Source organism: Geotrypetes seraphini, chromosome 7 (assembly GCF_902459505.1).
Source record: "Geotrypetes seraphini chromosome 7, aGeoSer1.1, whole genome shotgun sequence".
Lineage (NCBI taxonomy): Eukaryota > Metazoa > Chordata > Amphibia > Gymnophiona > Dermophiidae > Geotrypetes > Geotrypetes seraphini.
This window is the reverse complement of record NC_047090.1, coordinates 123,880,463-123,899,398: the sequence shown is the minus strand read 5'-3', so window position 1 is coordinate 123,899,398 and position 18,936 is coordinate 123,880,463. Positions and strand designations below refer to the sequence as shown.

Below are 18,936 nucleotides of genomic sequence, written 5' to 3'. Positions count from 1 at the left end.
TGATTTTATTTTCAATTTAGTGATCAAAATGTGTCTGTTTTGAGAATTTATATCTGCTGTCTATATTTTGCACTATGGCTCCCTTTTACTAAACCGCAATATTGTTTTTTAGCGCAGGGAGCCTATGAGCATTGAGAGCAGCGCGAGGCATTCAGCGTAACTCCCTGTGCTAAAACCTACTATTGTGGTTTAGTAAAAAGGGAGGGGGTGTATTTGTCTATTTTTGTATTTTGTTACCGAGGTGACATTGCATAGAGTCATCTGCCTTGGGAAATGTATATGGCAGATATCTTTGTTTTGTGTTCAAAAGAAAAGGAAATGCATTTCTGGTTTTATTTCTACAGTGTTGAAGTACTTGTTGGCCCTTGCTGTGACTGGTGGGGATCCCCAAGCACCGCCAGCAGAGGACCTCCTCTAGAGATGGTCAGAACTCCCCTCCACCAAGCGCAGCAGTCGCTGGCAGCATCCATGAGCCACTGAGGTGCCAGCATCTGTGACTCAGGGACGCTACTGCTGCCTGCCAAGCTTGGCAAAAGGGACCCCAGGCCAACTGCAAAGGAAGTCCTCAGCTGACAGTTTGTGGGTTCTCATCAGCTGAGTATTTATATTTTATATTTACATTAGAGGTTCTGGTAGAAACCCATTTACAAAGTATGTATTCTTCCCAATTAATATTTCCAAATTAATAGTCTCTTTGCTTATTTGTAAATGGGTCTCTACCAGAGCCTTTAATTCAGTAGCATAATTAAATAAAATAACTATTTCTGAAGTTTATAGGGAAGGATGGTGACGGAGGGGATTCCTCGCGGGGACGGGTGGGGACGGAGGGGATTCCTCGCGGGGACGGGTGGGGACGGAGGGGATTCCTCGCGGGGACGGGTGGGGACGGAGGGATTCCTCACGGGGACGGGTGGGGACGGAGGGATTCCTCACGGGGACGGGTGGGGATGGGTGGGATTTTGGCGGGGACGGGTGGGGACGGGTGGGATTTCTGTCCCCGCGCAACTCTCTAAAACCGAGGTACCACTGTATATATATATATATATATATATATATATATACAGTGGTATATAGGTACCACTGTGTGTGTATATATATATATATATATATATATATATATATATATAAATAAAGCAAACAAGTTACATTTCTCAACACAGTCTCCCTCAAGAGCTGTACACCTAGTTCAGCAAGTTTCCAGTTTTCCCATCCTGTTAGAAAAATATGGATTTATCAAATTAAAAAAAAATATTTAACGATGTTTTACCAAACTGCCCTCATAGATGCATCATTCTGACACAACCATGTGAAGTTAGGAGATCACTAGCTACAAGCATGGGGTCACAGCCCAAAAAGTTTGGAAAGTGTTGGTATAATCTATCTTGTCAGTTCTAGAATTCTAGGCCACTGCTTCATATTCCAGCTAAGGGGTCTCACTCTAATTCTAGAGACCCTAGCACTAATATTTACAGCACAACTGTCAAACTTCTACCACTATATATTCTGCTACATACTCTCACAGATTTGTGCAAGGATACAGAGACTGAACTGGTCTGGTACACAGAAAATGTTTAATTCAACTGCTCCATATTATTTTGTACCAGGTATTCACAAACAAGTTCATCCTTGTTATCCACAATATTTCAGCTTCATGCAAATTTAGGGTTACCAGATGTCTGGGAAAACCCAAACAAGTTCTCTTTTTAGAGGACTGTCCGGGTGCCCCGACGGATTTCCAAAACCTGGTAGTTTGGCTGGGTTTTGGATGGCCCTGAGCTTGGGGCTGCATCTGGAGAGCCACTGAGCATGTGCAAATGTGACACGATAACATCACAAATTTGCACACATGCGAGTGATGTTATCGCTTTGCATCCGCGCATGCTTGTAGGCCCTCCAGACGCAGCCCAGACTCAAAGAAGAGACTAGGTTTGGGTGGGGTGGAACAGGTCAGGACCACGTGTCCTTTTTATTTTGCAAGAACAAATCTAGTAGCTATGCAAGTTAGACTTGTTCATCTGTTTACTACTCTGCCAGTCATGCTACATTTTCACAATGGCTTTTTCTATAGACAATTAACTTTCTGTGATCTTCCATAATTTTATTCTTTGGCATATTCTAGTAACCTTCGTGTTGCCAAGCGGAGTTTTTCCCCCATTTGTTTATATGCTAAACACTTCATCTGGTATAGGAAGCAGAGGGAAATCTACTACTGCCTTCCACTTTGCATGACCTCCACTTCTATGTACACAGGTAGAAACATCACACATCAAAAGAGAAAATGGAAGCATTTACTTTTAAGATAAATATCTCCTCCTCAATTACAATGGGTATATTTTAATTGAAATACAATAAAAACAAGATCCAAGCAAACATTTCAGTATTTCAATTAAAAATTTTATTTACAAAAATCTATTACAAAAAATGTAATGTTTGCTATTGAAATCGGTTGAGGTACATGCTTGCTACCTGAAACGTATGAACCGAATATGATGTACCATTTTGCCATGATACAGATGCTATTGCTGAAGTTACTGAAGAGCAAATAACTTAAACAACTTAAAGGCACTTAACAGCTTCCAAACATTTTTACATAAGCATCAGAAAAAAATAAGTTCAGTAAGATCATATTAGTCATTCTCTCTGAAAGTTGATTCCATTGTAAAATTAAAACAAAACAAATTTACTTTAAAAATACTCAACAGCCTTCACTGCCCCCCCCTCCTCCCAGATTCTCAAAAATGGATGTGGAATGTGGGGAAAGCAGAGACTGGTTGGGTAATCTTGCCCCAAAGCATCAGTGGTCTCTGGGTAAAACCGCATCTGAAAATAACCAGTGAAGTCCATGAAAATCATTGCTAGTATATGAGTGCATCAAGATTCATCATCGGCCAGATCATGTTGATCAAAATACCTATTGTGAAAAAAAAAAAAGAAAAATCAGACATGGATAGCAAAAAAGAAGTGTTCAAAACGCAGGCTTTTTTTCTTGGACAGAACTGGGGAATTTAAAGGTACTTTACACTTTGAAAGGTAAAGGAAGTGTGGAAGGAAGGGTTGGATATTAGACTAGTTAGAGAAACCTATATGGACAATCAGCTGGAACAGTAAGGGACCACAAAAGGAGGAGTAGACAAAAGCCAACAAGTATAGAAAGCACAGTTACTTATTGTAACAGGTGTTATCCAGGGATAGCAGGCAGATATTCCCACACATGGGTGACGTCACTGATGAAGCCCTGGTAAGGACCAATTAAAAGTGCATCGCCACTTTAAGACTTTAGAAAGTTTGTGATAGCTCAAACCGCGCATGCGCGAGTGCTTTCCTGCCCTCAGTTAAGATAAGCCAGCTAAGAAGCCAACCCTAGGAGGTGGGTGGGTTGTGAAAATATCTGCCTGCTGTCCCTGGATAACACTTGTTACGGTAAGTAACTGTGCTTTATCCCAGGACAAGTAGGCAGCATATTCTCACACATGGATGACCTCCAAGATAACAGAAATGGGATGGTGGGAGAGCTGGCCTTTAGGAAAATAAATTTTCTAATACTGGTTGGACGAAGTGCCAATCCCATATGGAGAAGGACTCCAGACAGAAGTGAATGTATGAACTGAGGACCAGGTGGCAGCTTTACAGATTTCCTCAATGGCAGTAGATATGAGGAAAGCAACAGAAGCTGCCATAGCTCTAATTTTGTGGGCTGTGACACAACTCTTCAGTGCCAGTCCAGTCAGCATAACAGAACGAGATTCAGGCAGCCAGCCAGTTGGAAATCGTTCTATTGGAAACAAGATGCCTTAACTTGTTTGGGTCATGAGCTCTTTGATGAGTCCTTCGAGGCAGCCACGAAATGCCTCTTGGACCACGAGCGGTCCTTTGTGTCTCTGGTGAAACTTAAACCTAAGCCCCCTCCAGCTCGCCAATATAAAATTCCTCTCCGGAGGTATCCACAGAAATCCACTCCTGCTTTCTCTAAGCCTCCTTCAAAACGGCCTCCGCAGCAGCAGCAGCAACGTCAACCAAAAACTCAGCCGTCGGCCCCAGCGAAGACTGGGCCGTCTTTTTGACAATTCCAGTCTGAGCCTTCGGGCTCCCTTCCTCATGGAGCCTTCCCCCTTCCCCATCGGGGGTCGTCTCCATCATTTCTATGCCCAGTGGGAAAATCTTACCACCGACAGTTGGGTGCTGTCTATCATCAAGGAGGAATACTCCCGCCCCTTCAGTTGCGTACCCCCGGACCTGCCTCCAAGAGAGTTTCCTTCTGCTCAGTCTCAGCTTCCTCTCCTTCTGCAGGAAGCTCAGGCTCTTCTTCACTTTCGGGCGGTCGAGGAGGTTCCCAAGGAACAGTGGAACTCCGGATTTTACTCCCCGTACTTTCTGGTACCCAAGAAGACGGGCGATCTGCGTCCAGTCCTGGACCACGGTGTTCTGAACAAGTTTCTGGTGCAGGAACGGTTCAGAATGCTCATCCTTCCCACGTTGTATCCCCTCTTGGATGAGGGGGACTGGCTGTGCTCTCTGGACCTCAAGGAGGTGTACACGCACATTCCAATAAACCCGGCCTCTCACCGGTATTTGAGATTCCGGGTGGGGGATCTCCATCTCCAGTATTGTGTTCTTCCCTTCGGCCTGGTGGCCTCTCCAAGGGTCTTCACGAAATGTCTGGTTGTGGTAGCTGCAACCCTGCGCCTCTGTGGCCTGTAGGTGTTTCCCTACCTCGACGACTGGTTAATCAAGACGTCCTCTCGCAATGAAGTCCTGCGAGCGACGGAACAGACAATCTTGTTCCTCCAGAGTCTCGGGTTCGAGGTGAACTTTCCCACCTCTGCCAGTCCCAGTCTCTCGAGTTCATCGGAGCGGTCCTGGACATGGTGCGTCTCCGCTCCTTCTTGCCTTGGCCTTGTCAGGAGGCCCTTATCCGTTTGTGCCGAATGGTGACCCATCTGCACCCGGCGCCGGCTCGGCTCATGATGGTCCTCCTAGGTCACATGGCCTCCACGGTTCACGTGACTCCTTTTGCCAGACTTCACCTCTGTATTCCTCAATGGACTCTGGCATCCCAGTGGAACCAGGTTCGGGATCCTCTCTTTCGACGCATTGTCATGAATCCTTTGTTGAGGAAGTCTCTCCGTTGGTGGATGCTCTCTTCCAATCTTTCCAGAGGTTTTCTGTTCCATGCTCCTCCTCCGCAGAAGGTGCTCACGACGGACCTATGCTTGGGGGGCTCATCTGGATGGTCTGCGCACCCAGGGTCTTTGGTCCCATGCCCACCGCCTTTGTCACATAAATCTTCTGGAGCTTCGGGCAATTTTCCATGCTCTGAAAGCTTTTTGTCACCTGCTCCGCACCGAGTGGTGCTGGTTCGCATGGACAACCAGGTCGCCATGTATTATATCAACAAGCAGGGGGGCACGGGGTCCAAGTCCCTGTGCCAGGAGGTGTTGCAGCTCTGGGATTGGGATGTTCGCCACAACATATTCATTCGTGCTATCTACATTCAGAGCCAGCGGAACTCTCTGGCGGACAGGTTGAGTCGTCTTCTGCAGCCTCACGAGTGGTCTCTCCACTCCGTGACCCTGCGTTAGGTTTTTGCTCTTTGGGGGACTCCAGACGTCGATCTGTTCGTGTCCCCCCTCAATCACAAGTTGCCCCGCTTCTGCTCCAGGGTTTACACCCCTCAGGATCGAGGCGGATGCCTTCCTTCTGGATTGGACGAACGCGTTCCCTCCATTCCCTCTGATTCTGAAGACTCTCGTCAACCTCAAGTCTTTGCGTGCCACCATGACTCTGATAGCTCCTCAGTGGCCCCGCCAACCTTGGTTCTCCCTTCTGTTGCAACTCAGTTCCAGGGAGCCTCTTCCTCTGCCTATTTTTCCTTCTCTGCTTACGCAGAGTCAGGGTTCTCTGCTTCATCCCAACCTCCAGTCTCTGCACTTAACGGCTTGGTTCCTCGAGACTTAATTCCCTCGTTCCAGCTCTCCCAATCCTGGATGTCCTGGAAGCGTCTCAGAAGGAATCCACTCGCCAATGTTACCATCAGAAGTGGACCCGCTTTTCTTCCTGGTGTGCTACTCGACAACTGGAGCCTCTGTCTGCCTCCTTGTCTGCTTGTCCTGGATTATCTGCTACACTTATCTGGCGCTGGACTCCAGTCCTCTTCGGTTCGTGTCCACCTTAGTGCCATTGCTGCTTTTCATCAGCTGATTGATGGGAAGTCTATCTCTGTCCATCCTGTGGTTTCCCGCTTCATGAAAGGACTTTTCCGCGTTCATCCGCTCCTTAAACCTCCTCCAGTGGTTTGGGATCTAAATGTGGTCCTTGCACATTTGATGAAATCCCTGTTCGAGCCACTAGTGCGGGCTCACTTGAAGTATCTTACTTGGAAGGTTGTGTTCCTTATTGCTCTCACTTCTGCCTGTCGGGTCAGTGAGCTTCAAGCCTTGGTTGCGGACCACCCTTTCACTGTCTTCCATCATGATAAGGTGGTCCTCCGCACCCATCCTAAGTTCTTGCCAAAAATTGTTTCTGATTTTCATATCAACCAATCCATTGTTCTTCCTGTGTTTTTTCTGAAGCCCCATTCTCACCCTGGAGAAGCGGCTCTGCATTCTCTTGATTGTAAGCATGCGCTGGCCTTCTATTTGAGGCGCACCGCTCTTCACTGTACTGCTCCCCAGCTGTTCATCTCTTTCGATCCCAATCGCTTGGGTCGCTCTGTTTCTAAGCGGACCATTTCTAACTGGTTGGCCGCTTGTATCTCTTTCTGTTACGCTCAGGCTGGTCTCTCCCTACCGGATCGAGTCACGGGCCACAAAGTCAGAGCGATGGCGGCGTCTGTTGCTTTCCTCCGCTTGACTCCCATCGAGGAAATCTGTAAAGCTGCCACTTGGTCCTCGGTTCATACATTCACCTCGCACTACTGTCTGGATGCTTTCTCCAGGCGTGACGGCCGCTTCAGCCAATCTGTTTTGCAGCATCTGTTCTCCAAAATTGCCAATTTTCCCTCCATCCCATTATGGTTAACTTGGAGGTCACCCACATGTAGAGAATATGCTGCCTGCTTGTCCTGGGATAAAGCACAGTTACTTACCGTAACAGGTGTTATCCAGGGACAGCAGGCAGATATTCTCGCAACCCACCCACCTCCCCGTGGTTGGCTTCTTTGCTTGCTATCTGAACTGAGGACACGCTGAGGAGACGCATGCCCTAAGCAGGGCAGGAGGGGCACACGCGCATGCGTGGGCCAATCGCAAGCCTGAAGGTCTTCAAGCAAGTCTACTTGCGAAAACGTCTGCTAGGGGGCTCCGTTGATGACGTCACCCACATGTAGAGAATATCTGCCTGCTGTCCCTGGATAACACCTGTTACGGTAAGTAACTGTGCTTTCTCTCGACTGGCGTGTGGAAAGCTGTAATAGTGCCGAGATGGACTCTGACAGATGTAGATTTGAGTCCAGAATCAGACAGATGAAGCAGATAATCCAATACCAAATCTACTGATAAGGAAGTTGGATCGTGATGATGCAGGAGACACCAGGAAGACAACCTAGTCCACTTTTGTTAATAACACTGCTGAGTGGCTGGTTTCCTGGATGCATCAAGAATTTGTTGAACAGGCTGAGAAAGATGTAAGTTAGATGGATTCAGCCAGAGAGAAACCAAGCTGTCAGGTGTAGTGATTGCAGGTTGGGATGCAGAAGAACGTCCTGATTCTGAGTAAGCAGAGTAGGAAATACTGGAAGAGGTATGGGCTCCCTGGACCTGAATTGAAGTAGAAGGGAGAACCAATGTTGTCTGGGCCACCGTGGAGCAATGAGAATCATGGTGGCTGCTTCTCACTTGAACAGAGTTCTCAACATGAGAGGGATTGGAGGAAATGCATATAGAAACAGGCCTGGCCAATCCAGGAGAAAGGCATCTGCTTCCAGATGAAGAGGAGAGTAAAGCCTGGAGCAAAACTGGGGCAACTGGTGATTGTGAGGAGCCGCAAACAATTCCACTTGTGGAGTGCCCCATTGAGCAAAGATGGACTGGAGAGTGGCAGAGTTGAGAGTCCTTTTGTGAGGCTGAAAAATTCTGCTTAGGTAGTCTGCTAGGGAATTCTTCTCCCCTTGAATGTAGACAGCCTTTAGGAAAAGGTTGCGAGCGGTTGCCCAAGTCCAGTTTTTCTGGGCTTCCTGGCATAACAGGAGAGAGCCTGTGCCTCCTTGCATGTTTATGTAGTACATTGACACTTGATTGTCTGTGCGAAGGAGGAGGACTTGAGGGCAGAGGAGATGATGAAAGGCCTTGAGGGCATAAAACATTGCTCTGAGTTCCAGGAAACTGACGTGAAATTTCTATTCCCTGGAAGATAGTCCATTTGAGCCCCCCAGGCATAAGGGGATGCGTCCATCGTGATGATCTTGTGATGACGGGGCAAGAGAAAAAGGAGACCTCTGGATAAATTGGAAGAACTGCAGAAGAGATGAGGTCACAGGTATATGTTGTGAGAGACAATCTGTCACTTGAGACCACTGCGAAGCAAGGGTCCACTGAGGAATACGAAAGTGTAATCTTGCCAGTGGTGTCACATGGGCAGAAGCTATGTGGTCGAGCAGAACCATCATATGTGCCTTGCTGAGATGGATTGAAGAGGAAGCAGTTGCTGACAAATGCGGATGAGAGCCTGAAGGCGATCTTGAGGAAGAAACACTCTCATGAGAGTGGTGTCTAGGATTGCCCCAATGAACTGCAGATGTTGAGTTGGAAGAAGATGCGATTTGGGGAAATTGACTTCGAATCCTAGAACTTGAAGAAAATAAATGGTCTAAGATGTTACTTGGACCACTTCCTGAGATTATACAGCCTTGATCAACCAGTCATCTAAGTAAGGAAAGACTTGGAGGCTGTGGGAACGGAGATACGGCCACTACAATCAGGCACTTCATGAAGACTCTGGGAGAAGATGCCAGGCTGAAGGGAAGGATCTTGTACTGGTAATGACATAGATTGATTTGGAAATGGAGGTACTTCCTGGAAGCCGGATGAATTGGAATATGTGTGTAGGCTTCCTTGAGATCCAGAGAGCATAGCCAGTCATTCTGATTGAGGAGAGGATAAAGCAGGGCGAGGGATAGCATCCTGAATTTCTCCCTGACTAGAAATTTGTTGAGAGTTCTGAGATCCAAGATGGGTCTCAGTCCTTCCATCTTCTTGGGAACCAAGAAGTAACGGGAGTAGAATCTCTGCTCCTGCTGATTGAGAGGAACTTCCTCAATGGCATGCAGCAGGAGTGGATTGAACCTCCTGCAGAAGAAGGGAGGACTGTGCAGGGTCCAAAACAGACTCTTTTGGAGGACTGTCCAGTGGTAGGGTGTGAAAATTGAGATTGTAACCCTGACGAATGATAGTAGGCCCCATAGATCTGATGTTATGAGCTCTCAGCGAGCAATGAAGAACTGGAGATGACCTCTGATGGGCTGAGGCAAAGTCTGCAGAATAGTGACATTGGCTATGCTCTGAAGAAACACATGAAAAAGGCTGTGTATGCTTTTGGGGGGCAGCCTATTGTTTTTGCTGTTGACACGGTTATTGCCGTCTCTGTCTCCTTGGTTGAGGCGGAGCATGGATCGCATGTTTTGCAGCAAACCTTCTCTGATATGAAGAAGCTGGTCTGAAGGGACGAGAAAATGGAAGCTTCTTTTTGGGCTTCACCAGAGTGTTCCATCTGGTCTCATGAGCAGACAACTTCTGGGTAGCTGTGTCCATGGAGGCACCAAAAAGCTCATCCCCCAGACAAGGTGCATTGGCTAACCTATCTTGATTGTTGACGTCTAGCTCAGAAACTCGAAACCAGGCCAGACGTCTCATGGCCACTGACATTGTCGCAGCACGTGAAGTATCGTAAGTGGAACGAACCATGTACTTGTGGAGCTGCAGCAGGTCAGAAATGAAATGCTGGAAAGCAGGAAGCTTACGTTCTGGAAGATATTTCTGGAACGTGGCAACTTGTTTGACTAAATGCTTCATGTAGAAAGAGAATTGAAAATTGTAGTTGCCAGACCGGTTGGCTAACTTAGCATTTTGGTAAAGACGTTTACCAAACCGATCCATAGCATTGCCCTCTCTGCCAGGAGTTACAGAGGCATACACATTAGCCCCCCGAGGATTTCTTTAAGGTAGATTCTATCAGGAGAGACTTGTGTGGAAGTTGTGGTTTGTCAAACCCAGGAATAGGTACCACCCTATACAGAGTCCAACTTACGAGGAGCTACATGAACAGTAAGTGGCGTTTCCAAATTTCTGTAAAAAGTCTCTCGTAATATATCATGGAGGGGAAGCTTGAGGAGTTCCTTGGGTGATTGATCATAATCCAAGGCATCCAGGAACTATTTAGATCTTTTAGAGTCAGCTTCCAAAGGTATGGACAAGGTCTCAGACATCTCCCGTAGAAACTTGGAAAAAGAAAACTTTTCAGACACTAGAAGAGCCTCTTGAGAAGAGTGGCAAAGGGATTTGTCATATGAAGAACCCTCATTTTCAGACAAAATAGGTTCTTGAACAGAATCTCCCATAGGTCTGAATCCTGAATTGTCCGGGGTCGGTGCCTTTCCAGACTGCACCGACATCATCTCAGGTGATGTCTGGGCTGAGAATGATTGGTGTCGACGAGTCATCGGTGTCAGCACCGATGGAGACTCCAGTGCTGGTGCAATCGGTGTCAAGGGTTCAGACCGGACTGGCACTGGGGGAGTCGGTGTCGACATGGGCAGAGTTTGAGTCAGCACCAGCATTTAAAACTGCACATGCATTTTGCTGCACATTTTTCATGAACGTAATTCCTCTTGTAGCAACTCGTGGATCTGTTGTTTAAGAGTAAGCCCTGGTACCGCTGGCTTTTTTGCCGGTACCTTCGGTGTGGCTCTACACTCTGGCGATGAGGAGGCCAATGTCAAGGCACTCACCGAGATTGAAGCGGAGCATTTCTTGGGTCTCCTTAAGATCGGCAGGACTTGACTCATTGCTGCTTTGACCTGAGGCCCAGAAGGGTGGGGGAAGGCTTCTTAGCCAGCTTACCCACTGAAGTGTTTCACACCGAAGATGGTTCCAACAATGTTGATTGGTGCGGTGTCGATTTGGTTGGAGCCGCTGACGTCGGCAGCGGTGTCGAATCATCTTCCACTGTGACACCGAAGAGGAGGCGCTGCTGAATAAGGCAGTTCTTGAGAGTCCTCTTCTGCAGGGACGAACAGTAGGAACAGGTTTTGGGATGATGCTCAGGCCCCAAGCACTGAAGACACCAGCGATGCGGGTCAGTCACAGAGATGGGGGCGAGCACATCCCCACTTTTTGAAATCCGTCTGTGGGCGGGACATTGAAGGGAAGATGGCCTCGGCTAAATTAAAATCCGAGGCTAAGGTGGTCGAAAAGGCCCCGCTGGGCCGAACCCATGAAAGGGAGAAAACAAAAATGTTTACTTTTTTTTTTTTTAACTAAAAAGAACTTAAAGAAAATAAAAACAAAACTGACTGAAAAGTCAGAGAGCCGCGAGATCGAGAAGACAGCAGAAAAAAAAAAATGTCTTAGCTCCGCAGAAACTAAGAAACTGAGGGACATCGGGCGGGAAGGCACTCCCGCATGCATGGTTCGGGCTATCGCGAACTTTCTAAAGTCTTAAAGTGGCGATGCACTTTTAAAGTGGTTCGTACCGGGGCTCCGTCGGTGATGTCACCCATGTGTGAGAAAATGCTGCCTGCTTGACCTGGGATAAAGAAGATTATCAAGGTAAGAACTAGAGAATGACACAGTGGCTGTTACCCCCTGAAACGATGGGGAAAAAGAAAGTGTTCACCGCACGTATGGGGACAAGGTCATCCACCGCCCCATGGAGCGGTGAATGGCCTTGTCTCCGCAGTTAAAATAGGGAATGCGCGTGGTCACCGATTGCATGCAGCCGCCTCTCTCCTTCCTACCTACCGATACCACCGCATCTATCTCCCTCATTCCCTTCTCCTTACCTTTTTGGCGCGTTTTAATTTAATTTGTTCAAGCAGCCAGAGCCTTTAGTTGCATGCGTCTGCAGAAGCTTCTCCTCTGATGCTTGCGGAGAGAGGGAAGAGGTGGAAAGGAGCAGACACCGGAAGGGAAATGGGGAAGAGAGTGGGGAGAAGACGCTGGAAGGGAAATGGGGAAGAGAGAGTGGGGAGAAGACACCAGAAGGGAAGAAGACAGAGATGCCAGACTATGGGGGGAGCGGAGGGAAAAATATGGATGTCAGACCAATTGGGGGAGGGCAGAGATGGAAGGGAGAGGCACAGTAACAGAGCAAATGGAAGAGGCAGAGAGAAGGCAGACAGTGGATGGAAAGAATTGAATGAGGAGAAGAGGAGGAAAGCAGAAACCAGACAACAAATTCTATTTATTTTCTTTTTTGCTTTTGGATAAAGCAGTATATTAGTTGTGTTGATAAAAATTTATAAACAAAGCCCTGCCAGCTCGCGGGAACGGGGACTGATTTTTTTTTTCCCGTGTCATTCTCTAGTAAGAACCTAATCTTTCTTTGTCAACATTACTACTAACATGTACTGCAGTGAATTAAAATGATTGCCTATGCACAATGTTTGCTGCACATTTTTCATGAACAGCAACTTATTTACTTTATACAAGTTCCATAATCAAACATATAAACCACACAAACTGAAGAGAACATAGTATTCTGCTATCAACTAAACAGCAGCAGAGACACAAGAGAAACTACAGCTAGTCCCTGGGTAGCATTTTAAACTCAGCATCATGGGTCTATCCCTGGCTGAGAGTACAAATGAATTCACAGTACCTGCCAACCAAACAGATCATTAGATTCAGAGCAGACACTCTCTCGTCTTCCCGCTCCACCTAAAAAGTAAAGAAATGTGGCAATTTACAAAGGTTCACTTGGCTGTTTTTATATAAAAATCAGCACATGGAAAGTAATAGGCAGTGACTATGGGAGCTATAACTTCCAAGTCTTATTACTGTATGAAGGACACTTAGCTCTCATTCATTTATTGGTCTATTTGTTTGTTTATTACCATTATTATTTGGTTATTTCAAGAGAAGCATGTGATGCAGAGAGGGGGGGGTTGTCCTGTTTTTATAAAATGGAAAACAATTATGGATTTGAATGTAGCATCAGTGATTTGTATTGCTTTGCAAACCCAAATTAAAAAAAAAAACCAACAACAAATGTGGTTGCAAGCTAGTGAAACAATTTCAGAAAGTAGAATTGTTTGCAAGAGGCATGTATTTTACATATAGGTAAAGGAATATGTATATGGTATTCGTCACACTGAATGGTATGAATAGATTTATTTATTTATTCATTCAATTTTCTATACCGAAACTTCCAAAATTTTTTTAATAATATCCCTTCTGAATGGCCACAAACTTTTCCATTTTAAAGACATAACATAGGGAACCATTAACTAAATATTGTAAGGATTGATTTATTTATGTAAATGAGGAAAACATACACATCCAGGAAGGGGGGAGGGGGATTTGTTTTGGCACTGATTAAGAGGTATGGATAGGTTGTTTACAGGTATTTTTATGAGTTATTGTTCAATTGGGAAAAGGGGTGGAGGAAAATAAGTCTTGTGATTTCTATTAAGTTTAATGTGCTGGAATGTTAATATTTTATGTAAATGCATCATCTCTTGTGCACAATTGTAGTTTTGAAAATGAATAAAGAATTAAAAAAAAAAAAAAACCAAACAAACAATTTTCTATACCGTTCTCCCAAGGGAGCTCAGAACGGTTTACATTAATTTATTCAGGTACTCAAGCATTTTCTCCTGTCTCTCCCGGTGGGCTTACAATCTATCTAATGTACCTAGGGCAGTGGTCGGCAAACTGTGGTTCTTTAGCCACTTGAGTGCGGCTCGCAGCTCGTCTAGAGCAGGGGTGCCCAACCTCAGTGTTCTCCCTAGCATCTTTTAGCCGGGCGCTCTGCCCGGCTAATTTAGGTGAGCACCCGGCTGCCTTCCTCTAATGACACACTTCCCCCTCAGGAGTAAGTAGCATTTTGAAAAAATTTCATGCCAGCATTTTGCTTCGGGCTGACTTGCCTACGCGGTATAGGGCCAGTGCTGCCCGATTCACCGAAGCCTACATGTTTCCCCCTGGTCTCACCTTTAAAAGTAATTACGGCAGTCTGCGGAGGATCGCTGGTGCTCTAATGAATCTAGCAGACTGCCGGCGGCCTCTGTAGCACGTTCCCTCTGCCTTGGACCCGCCCCTGATGTCAGAGAAGGGGCAAGACCATAGCAGAGAGAATGTGCTGCAGAGGCCGCCGGCAGCCTGCTAGGTTTGCTAGAGAACCAGCGATCCTACGCAGGCTGCCATAATTACCTTTAAAGGTTGGTCCTCGACAAGCTGCGGCCACAGAGCAAAAGATGACCTCTCTCACTGGGTGTGGGAAGCAGCAGAGGTAAGGCCCCGCCAGTCACGAGGGCCTTGGCGGGATTGCCATAGACACACTAGATCTGAGGGCCGGGGACAGGTACTAGGAACTTTCAAACCTTCCTCATCAAATGGTGATATGTAGATCAAAACAAAATAACAGTAAACATAGTCCCTATCGCCTCACGTCTCTGACTTCCTTCAGTGCTGGCTTGCTTATCTTTCTGTCCCCTCTATCACTAAGCTACCTTCCTGTTTTTTTCCTGCTCATAGCTAGAAAATTAGTCTGGCTTTCTGCTGGAATGTTGCTCAAGGTCTCATGCGAGGAGTGATGCATGGGTTGTATAATGCAGCTAAAAAAGACAAGAGGGTCCATCCACATTGATTAATTAATTCTACCAGGTATGGCATGTTTCCTCTGTGGATTCTCTGACAGCCTCTACTCTTTTTTTTCCTACACTTCCTCATCCTGTATATTACCATTTCACATCTACTTTTACTCATGTAATAGTATCTACCTGCTTCCCACACCATATTGGGTATTTATCTTGGGAGAGGGGGGAGACTAAAAAGGACCTTGAGGAAGGGGAGGAAAGCAGACTTGAACCAGAAGACAAGGCAGATTCTGGACTAGAAGGAGAGAGAGAGATGCCAGGCCCTGGGGAGAGGGAGAGAGACATAAAGACCTGGAACAAAGGTGGGAGGACTCAAAATGTTAGCAGAAGGAAGATAGAGAGAGAGAGAGAGAAAAACCTGAAACTAAGGGGAGGCAGAAGAGAGGGGGGCAGATGTTGGACTTGGGGTGTATAGAGGGAAGAGAGAGAAAGAGACTGCAGAGAGGTGGAAAGTTTCTGGACCAGGGAGGGAGGAAAGAAGGAAGGAGTTAGAGGCAAAGAAAGACCTTAAATGCTGAACATTGGGGGAGGGGGGTTTGTAAGCAGAAGAAAGAGAGCGGCCTGGACCAAAGGGGAAAGACAGGAGGCAGACACTGGACTATAGGAGGTGCAGACAGAAGAGACAGAGGGAGAGAGACCCTGAGAAAGAATAGAAAGATGCAAGATCATAACAGAGGAGGGAGAGAGAGGAGACATGTTGCCAATAGGGGTGGAGGAGAGAGGAAGAAAAGTTGGACTCATGGAGGACTTATGGTTGGTGAAGGGAATAAGTTTTGGAGGAGAGGAAGCATGCAGAAGGCAGAAAGAAAAAAATGTTGGATGCACAGTCAGAAGGAAGTCCAACCAGAAACTAATTAAATCACCAGACAACAAAGGTAGGAAACATGATTTTATTTTCAATTTAGTGATCAAAATGTGTCCGTTTTGAGAATTTATATCTGCTGTCTATATTTTGCACTATTGTCCCCTTTTACTAAACCGCAATAGCGGTTTTTAGCGCAGGGAGCCTATGAGCATTGACAGCAGCGCAGGGCATTCAGCGCAGCTCCCTGCACTAAAAACAATTATTGCGGTTTAGTAAAAAGGGAGGGGTATATTTGTCTATTTTTGTATAGTTGTTACTGAGGTGACATTGCATAAAGTCATCTGCCTTGATCTCTTTGAAAACCCGTGGAATATAAATGATAATTAACATTTTCTCTGCGTACAGTGTGCTTTGTGTTTTTAAAATTTTATTGTTGGTAAATCATTTTGACTTGGCCACGAAGGTAAGGGGGAGGGAGGGAGGGGAGCTGCTGAAAGACATCTAGTAATCCTTGCATGTTTGACTGTGCAGGGAATTATTTTTGTAAAATCATGTTCTGTTATGTGACTGGCATTATTTAGACTTTAATTTCTATGAATAAATAGAATGAAAATGATATAAAATTGCTTGCTTGTTTTTATGTGCGTGCGCTGAAGGGAAGTGGAGAGAGAGTGGGCTGAGGACGCTGAAGGGAAATGGGGAAGAGAGAGGGAAAAAAAGACGCTGATTTATAATTGACAATTGTACAGAATATTGTTTCTTTTTATACTTTAATATAATAAGTTCAGTATAAAACTATTTGAGGCTTGTGTGGATGGGATCAAATGATTTGTGGGGGTGGAGACAGAGACAAATTTTTTCCCCGTGTCATTTTCTAGGCTTTGCCACGAATCAATTTCGACTATGTGCGGGCGAGCGGGGTGGGGTGTCAGTCGGGTTGATGCAACCGTCATAGCACAAGCGGGCACGTGGTATGGCTCTCAAAACAAATCTTAATCATTGTACTGCTGATTTTGGCTCTTTTGACTTATGAGTTTGCCTACCACTGACCTAGGGCAATGGGGGGATTAAGTGAATTGCTCAGGGTCACAAGGTTTGAACCCACAACTCCAGGGTGCTGAAGCTGTAGTTTTAACCACTGCACTACATCACATGCTGAGAGATATTAAGGGCTCCAGGTTACTAGCTCTGCAATCTCCATCCTGCAAAGGTACATAATGCTGCCATAAAAATATTTGCTGTGGTCTTGGCTGTAACCTACCACTGTAGCCCGAACTTCAGAGCATCTTCTGGCAAGCTGCCGAATTAGAGAATGGGCCTCGGGCAGAAGAGGTTTCTCAAGGCAAGCTAGCAAAGCATAAAGCCAACGGCCCTGAAATAAAACAGAACCTTGAATAACCTCTTAATAATATGTATTTTCTAAAAGCAATCTATCATAAATTGGGTATTTAGAGTAACTATGTAGCAATGAGAACTCAGTTAAGAACTTTGTTTAACTATTTACTGTGAGGAAATTTTCAGAAACCATTTCTCCAGAATAGTAATTTACTAACCATTTGAAAGTTGCCCAGCACTTGCCTGGCTAAATGTACATGGAGTGATCGACATGTATATTTATTAGCCAAGTCAAATAAAGGCAAATGGGGGGGGGTGGGGGGCAGATAAATGTCTGCATTACATGTTCATATCTACATGCATTATTTTGGAGCGGAAAAGTACATGCAGAAAAAGCTGGAGCAATCATTCTGTGGATGGTTTTTTTCTGCATGAGTTTCTATTTTCCTGCATGCTTCTATTACATCTTGATTAGCTAACAGATAGAATCTCACTTGGTGCACTGCTCCATGCTACAATACAGAGACCCACACTAATTATTTCCTTACTATCAGAATGTTTCCCTTAGCTAGGGAAACCACATGCTTCAAGTGGCAGAAAGGGTTCCTTTTTTGCCACCTGAAGGAACAAAATCAATTTACAAAGCCTGGGCAATTGTTGTAAAGCTGAACCCCATGAAGTGATGCCTTATTACCCCCAACTAAAGTAATTGGAAGAATGGAACCATGAATCACCTTAGATTTCAGTCAGCAGGGATTGACATCACCATAGGAATAATGAAGTGAGTTAATCCCAAACAGTTTTAGTTTTAACAGAGATTTTTTTGTGGGAGGTAATTTGTACCTTAAAAAGTGAACAATGTCACACATCAACAGGAATCTACTCTGGGCTTCAAGGCTGTACTAATCAGCAGATGAGGTTTAGGAATGTTCCCCAAAGTTATGGTGTTAAAATCATGTGAAACTTCTTTAAAAGAATTTAAAAAGAATTTAAAATATATATACATATTGTTAACGACTTGAGACATGCATATGAATACTACAAGATGATAAAATAATGACCCTCATCATTTGTAAATAAGAAATGTGAAACAGAAGGTTTCTAGAAACTGATAGGTTATATAAACTAAAAATACCAATTCTGGAGTAAACTCCCGATCTTCGAACCAATTCATTAAATATTCCAATACACTGGTGACGGCTGCCTGTCAAAAGAGATAAAAAACCATCACCTGAACAGAGAGTAACAGAACTGAGGATCCTAAGTCACTGCTTGCGCTTATTTTAGCAATGTTTTTCAATATACTTAGGCAAGTTCATTCTCTAAATTCTATCCAGGTATGACTTAGCATCATTTTTAGTTTAGAAAAATACTTAGTACACCCTACTACACATTTTCTGTCTAAATGGATACTTCATTAACTTGGAAACCCTGAAGACAATCCAACCTATGTATTCACAATTTCCTCCCATTTTGTGTCTATGAGAAAACAGCTTAGCGCATCTGGCCTCACAAGTTAGTACTGAGAGCCCCTAAGCAAAGACACATTTTAATGTAGATTCAAGGTGGAAGGAAGAATAAATGTCTTGGACCCCACAGGAATGAATAAAGATGTTATTTACTCATTTATGAAAACCTTCATTGATTGTTTTAGTTTTTTATTCATTTTTCATATAACAACAAGTTTATCACATACATTTATACAATTTCATTGAGTACACACTTGATAATCCTTCATAGATCATTGTAAATACAACATATTATTATATAATACTGTACTATAATATTGAAAAAGCATATCATACTTTTTTTTCTCTTAAGTTTTTTATTGATTTTTTTTCAATACCAACTATTGCTCTAATTATAAACCCACCCCCTCCCCTTCCTTTGAAAATTGCATACAATATGACAAGATATAATGATGAATTGTTTATCTTATGATATGAATAAAATAAACCCACCCACACCCCCTCTTATCCAATATCTT

At 44.9% G+C, this 18,936-nt stretch overlaps 1 protein-coding gene across 1 annotated transcript in view; it reads right to left on the bottom strand.

Moving 5' to 3' along the window:
- Window positions 1-2,372: 2,372 nt before the first annotated feature.
- GEMIN2 (gem nuclear organelle associated protein 2) overlaps window positions 2,373-18,936 on the bottom strand; it is a 55,669-nt gene continuing 39,105 nt past the window's right edge. The window contains exons 7-10 of the mRNA XM_033950992.1: window positions 18,085-18,153; window positions 16,876-16,986; window positions 12,811-12,869; window positions 2,373-2,911 (exon numbers count right to left, since the gene is read on the bottom strand). Of these exons, the coding sequence (XP_033806883.1) occupies window positions 2,872-2,911; window positions 12,811-12,869; window positions 16,876-16,986; window positions 18,085-18,153 (279 nt within the window). The 3' untranslated portion in view covers window positions 2,373-2,871. The remainder of the gene's footprint in view (window positions 2,912-12,810; window positions 12,870-16,875; window positions 16,987-18,084; window positions 18,154-18,936) is intronic.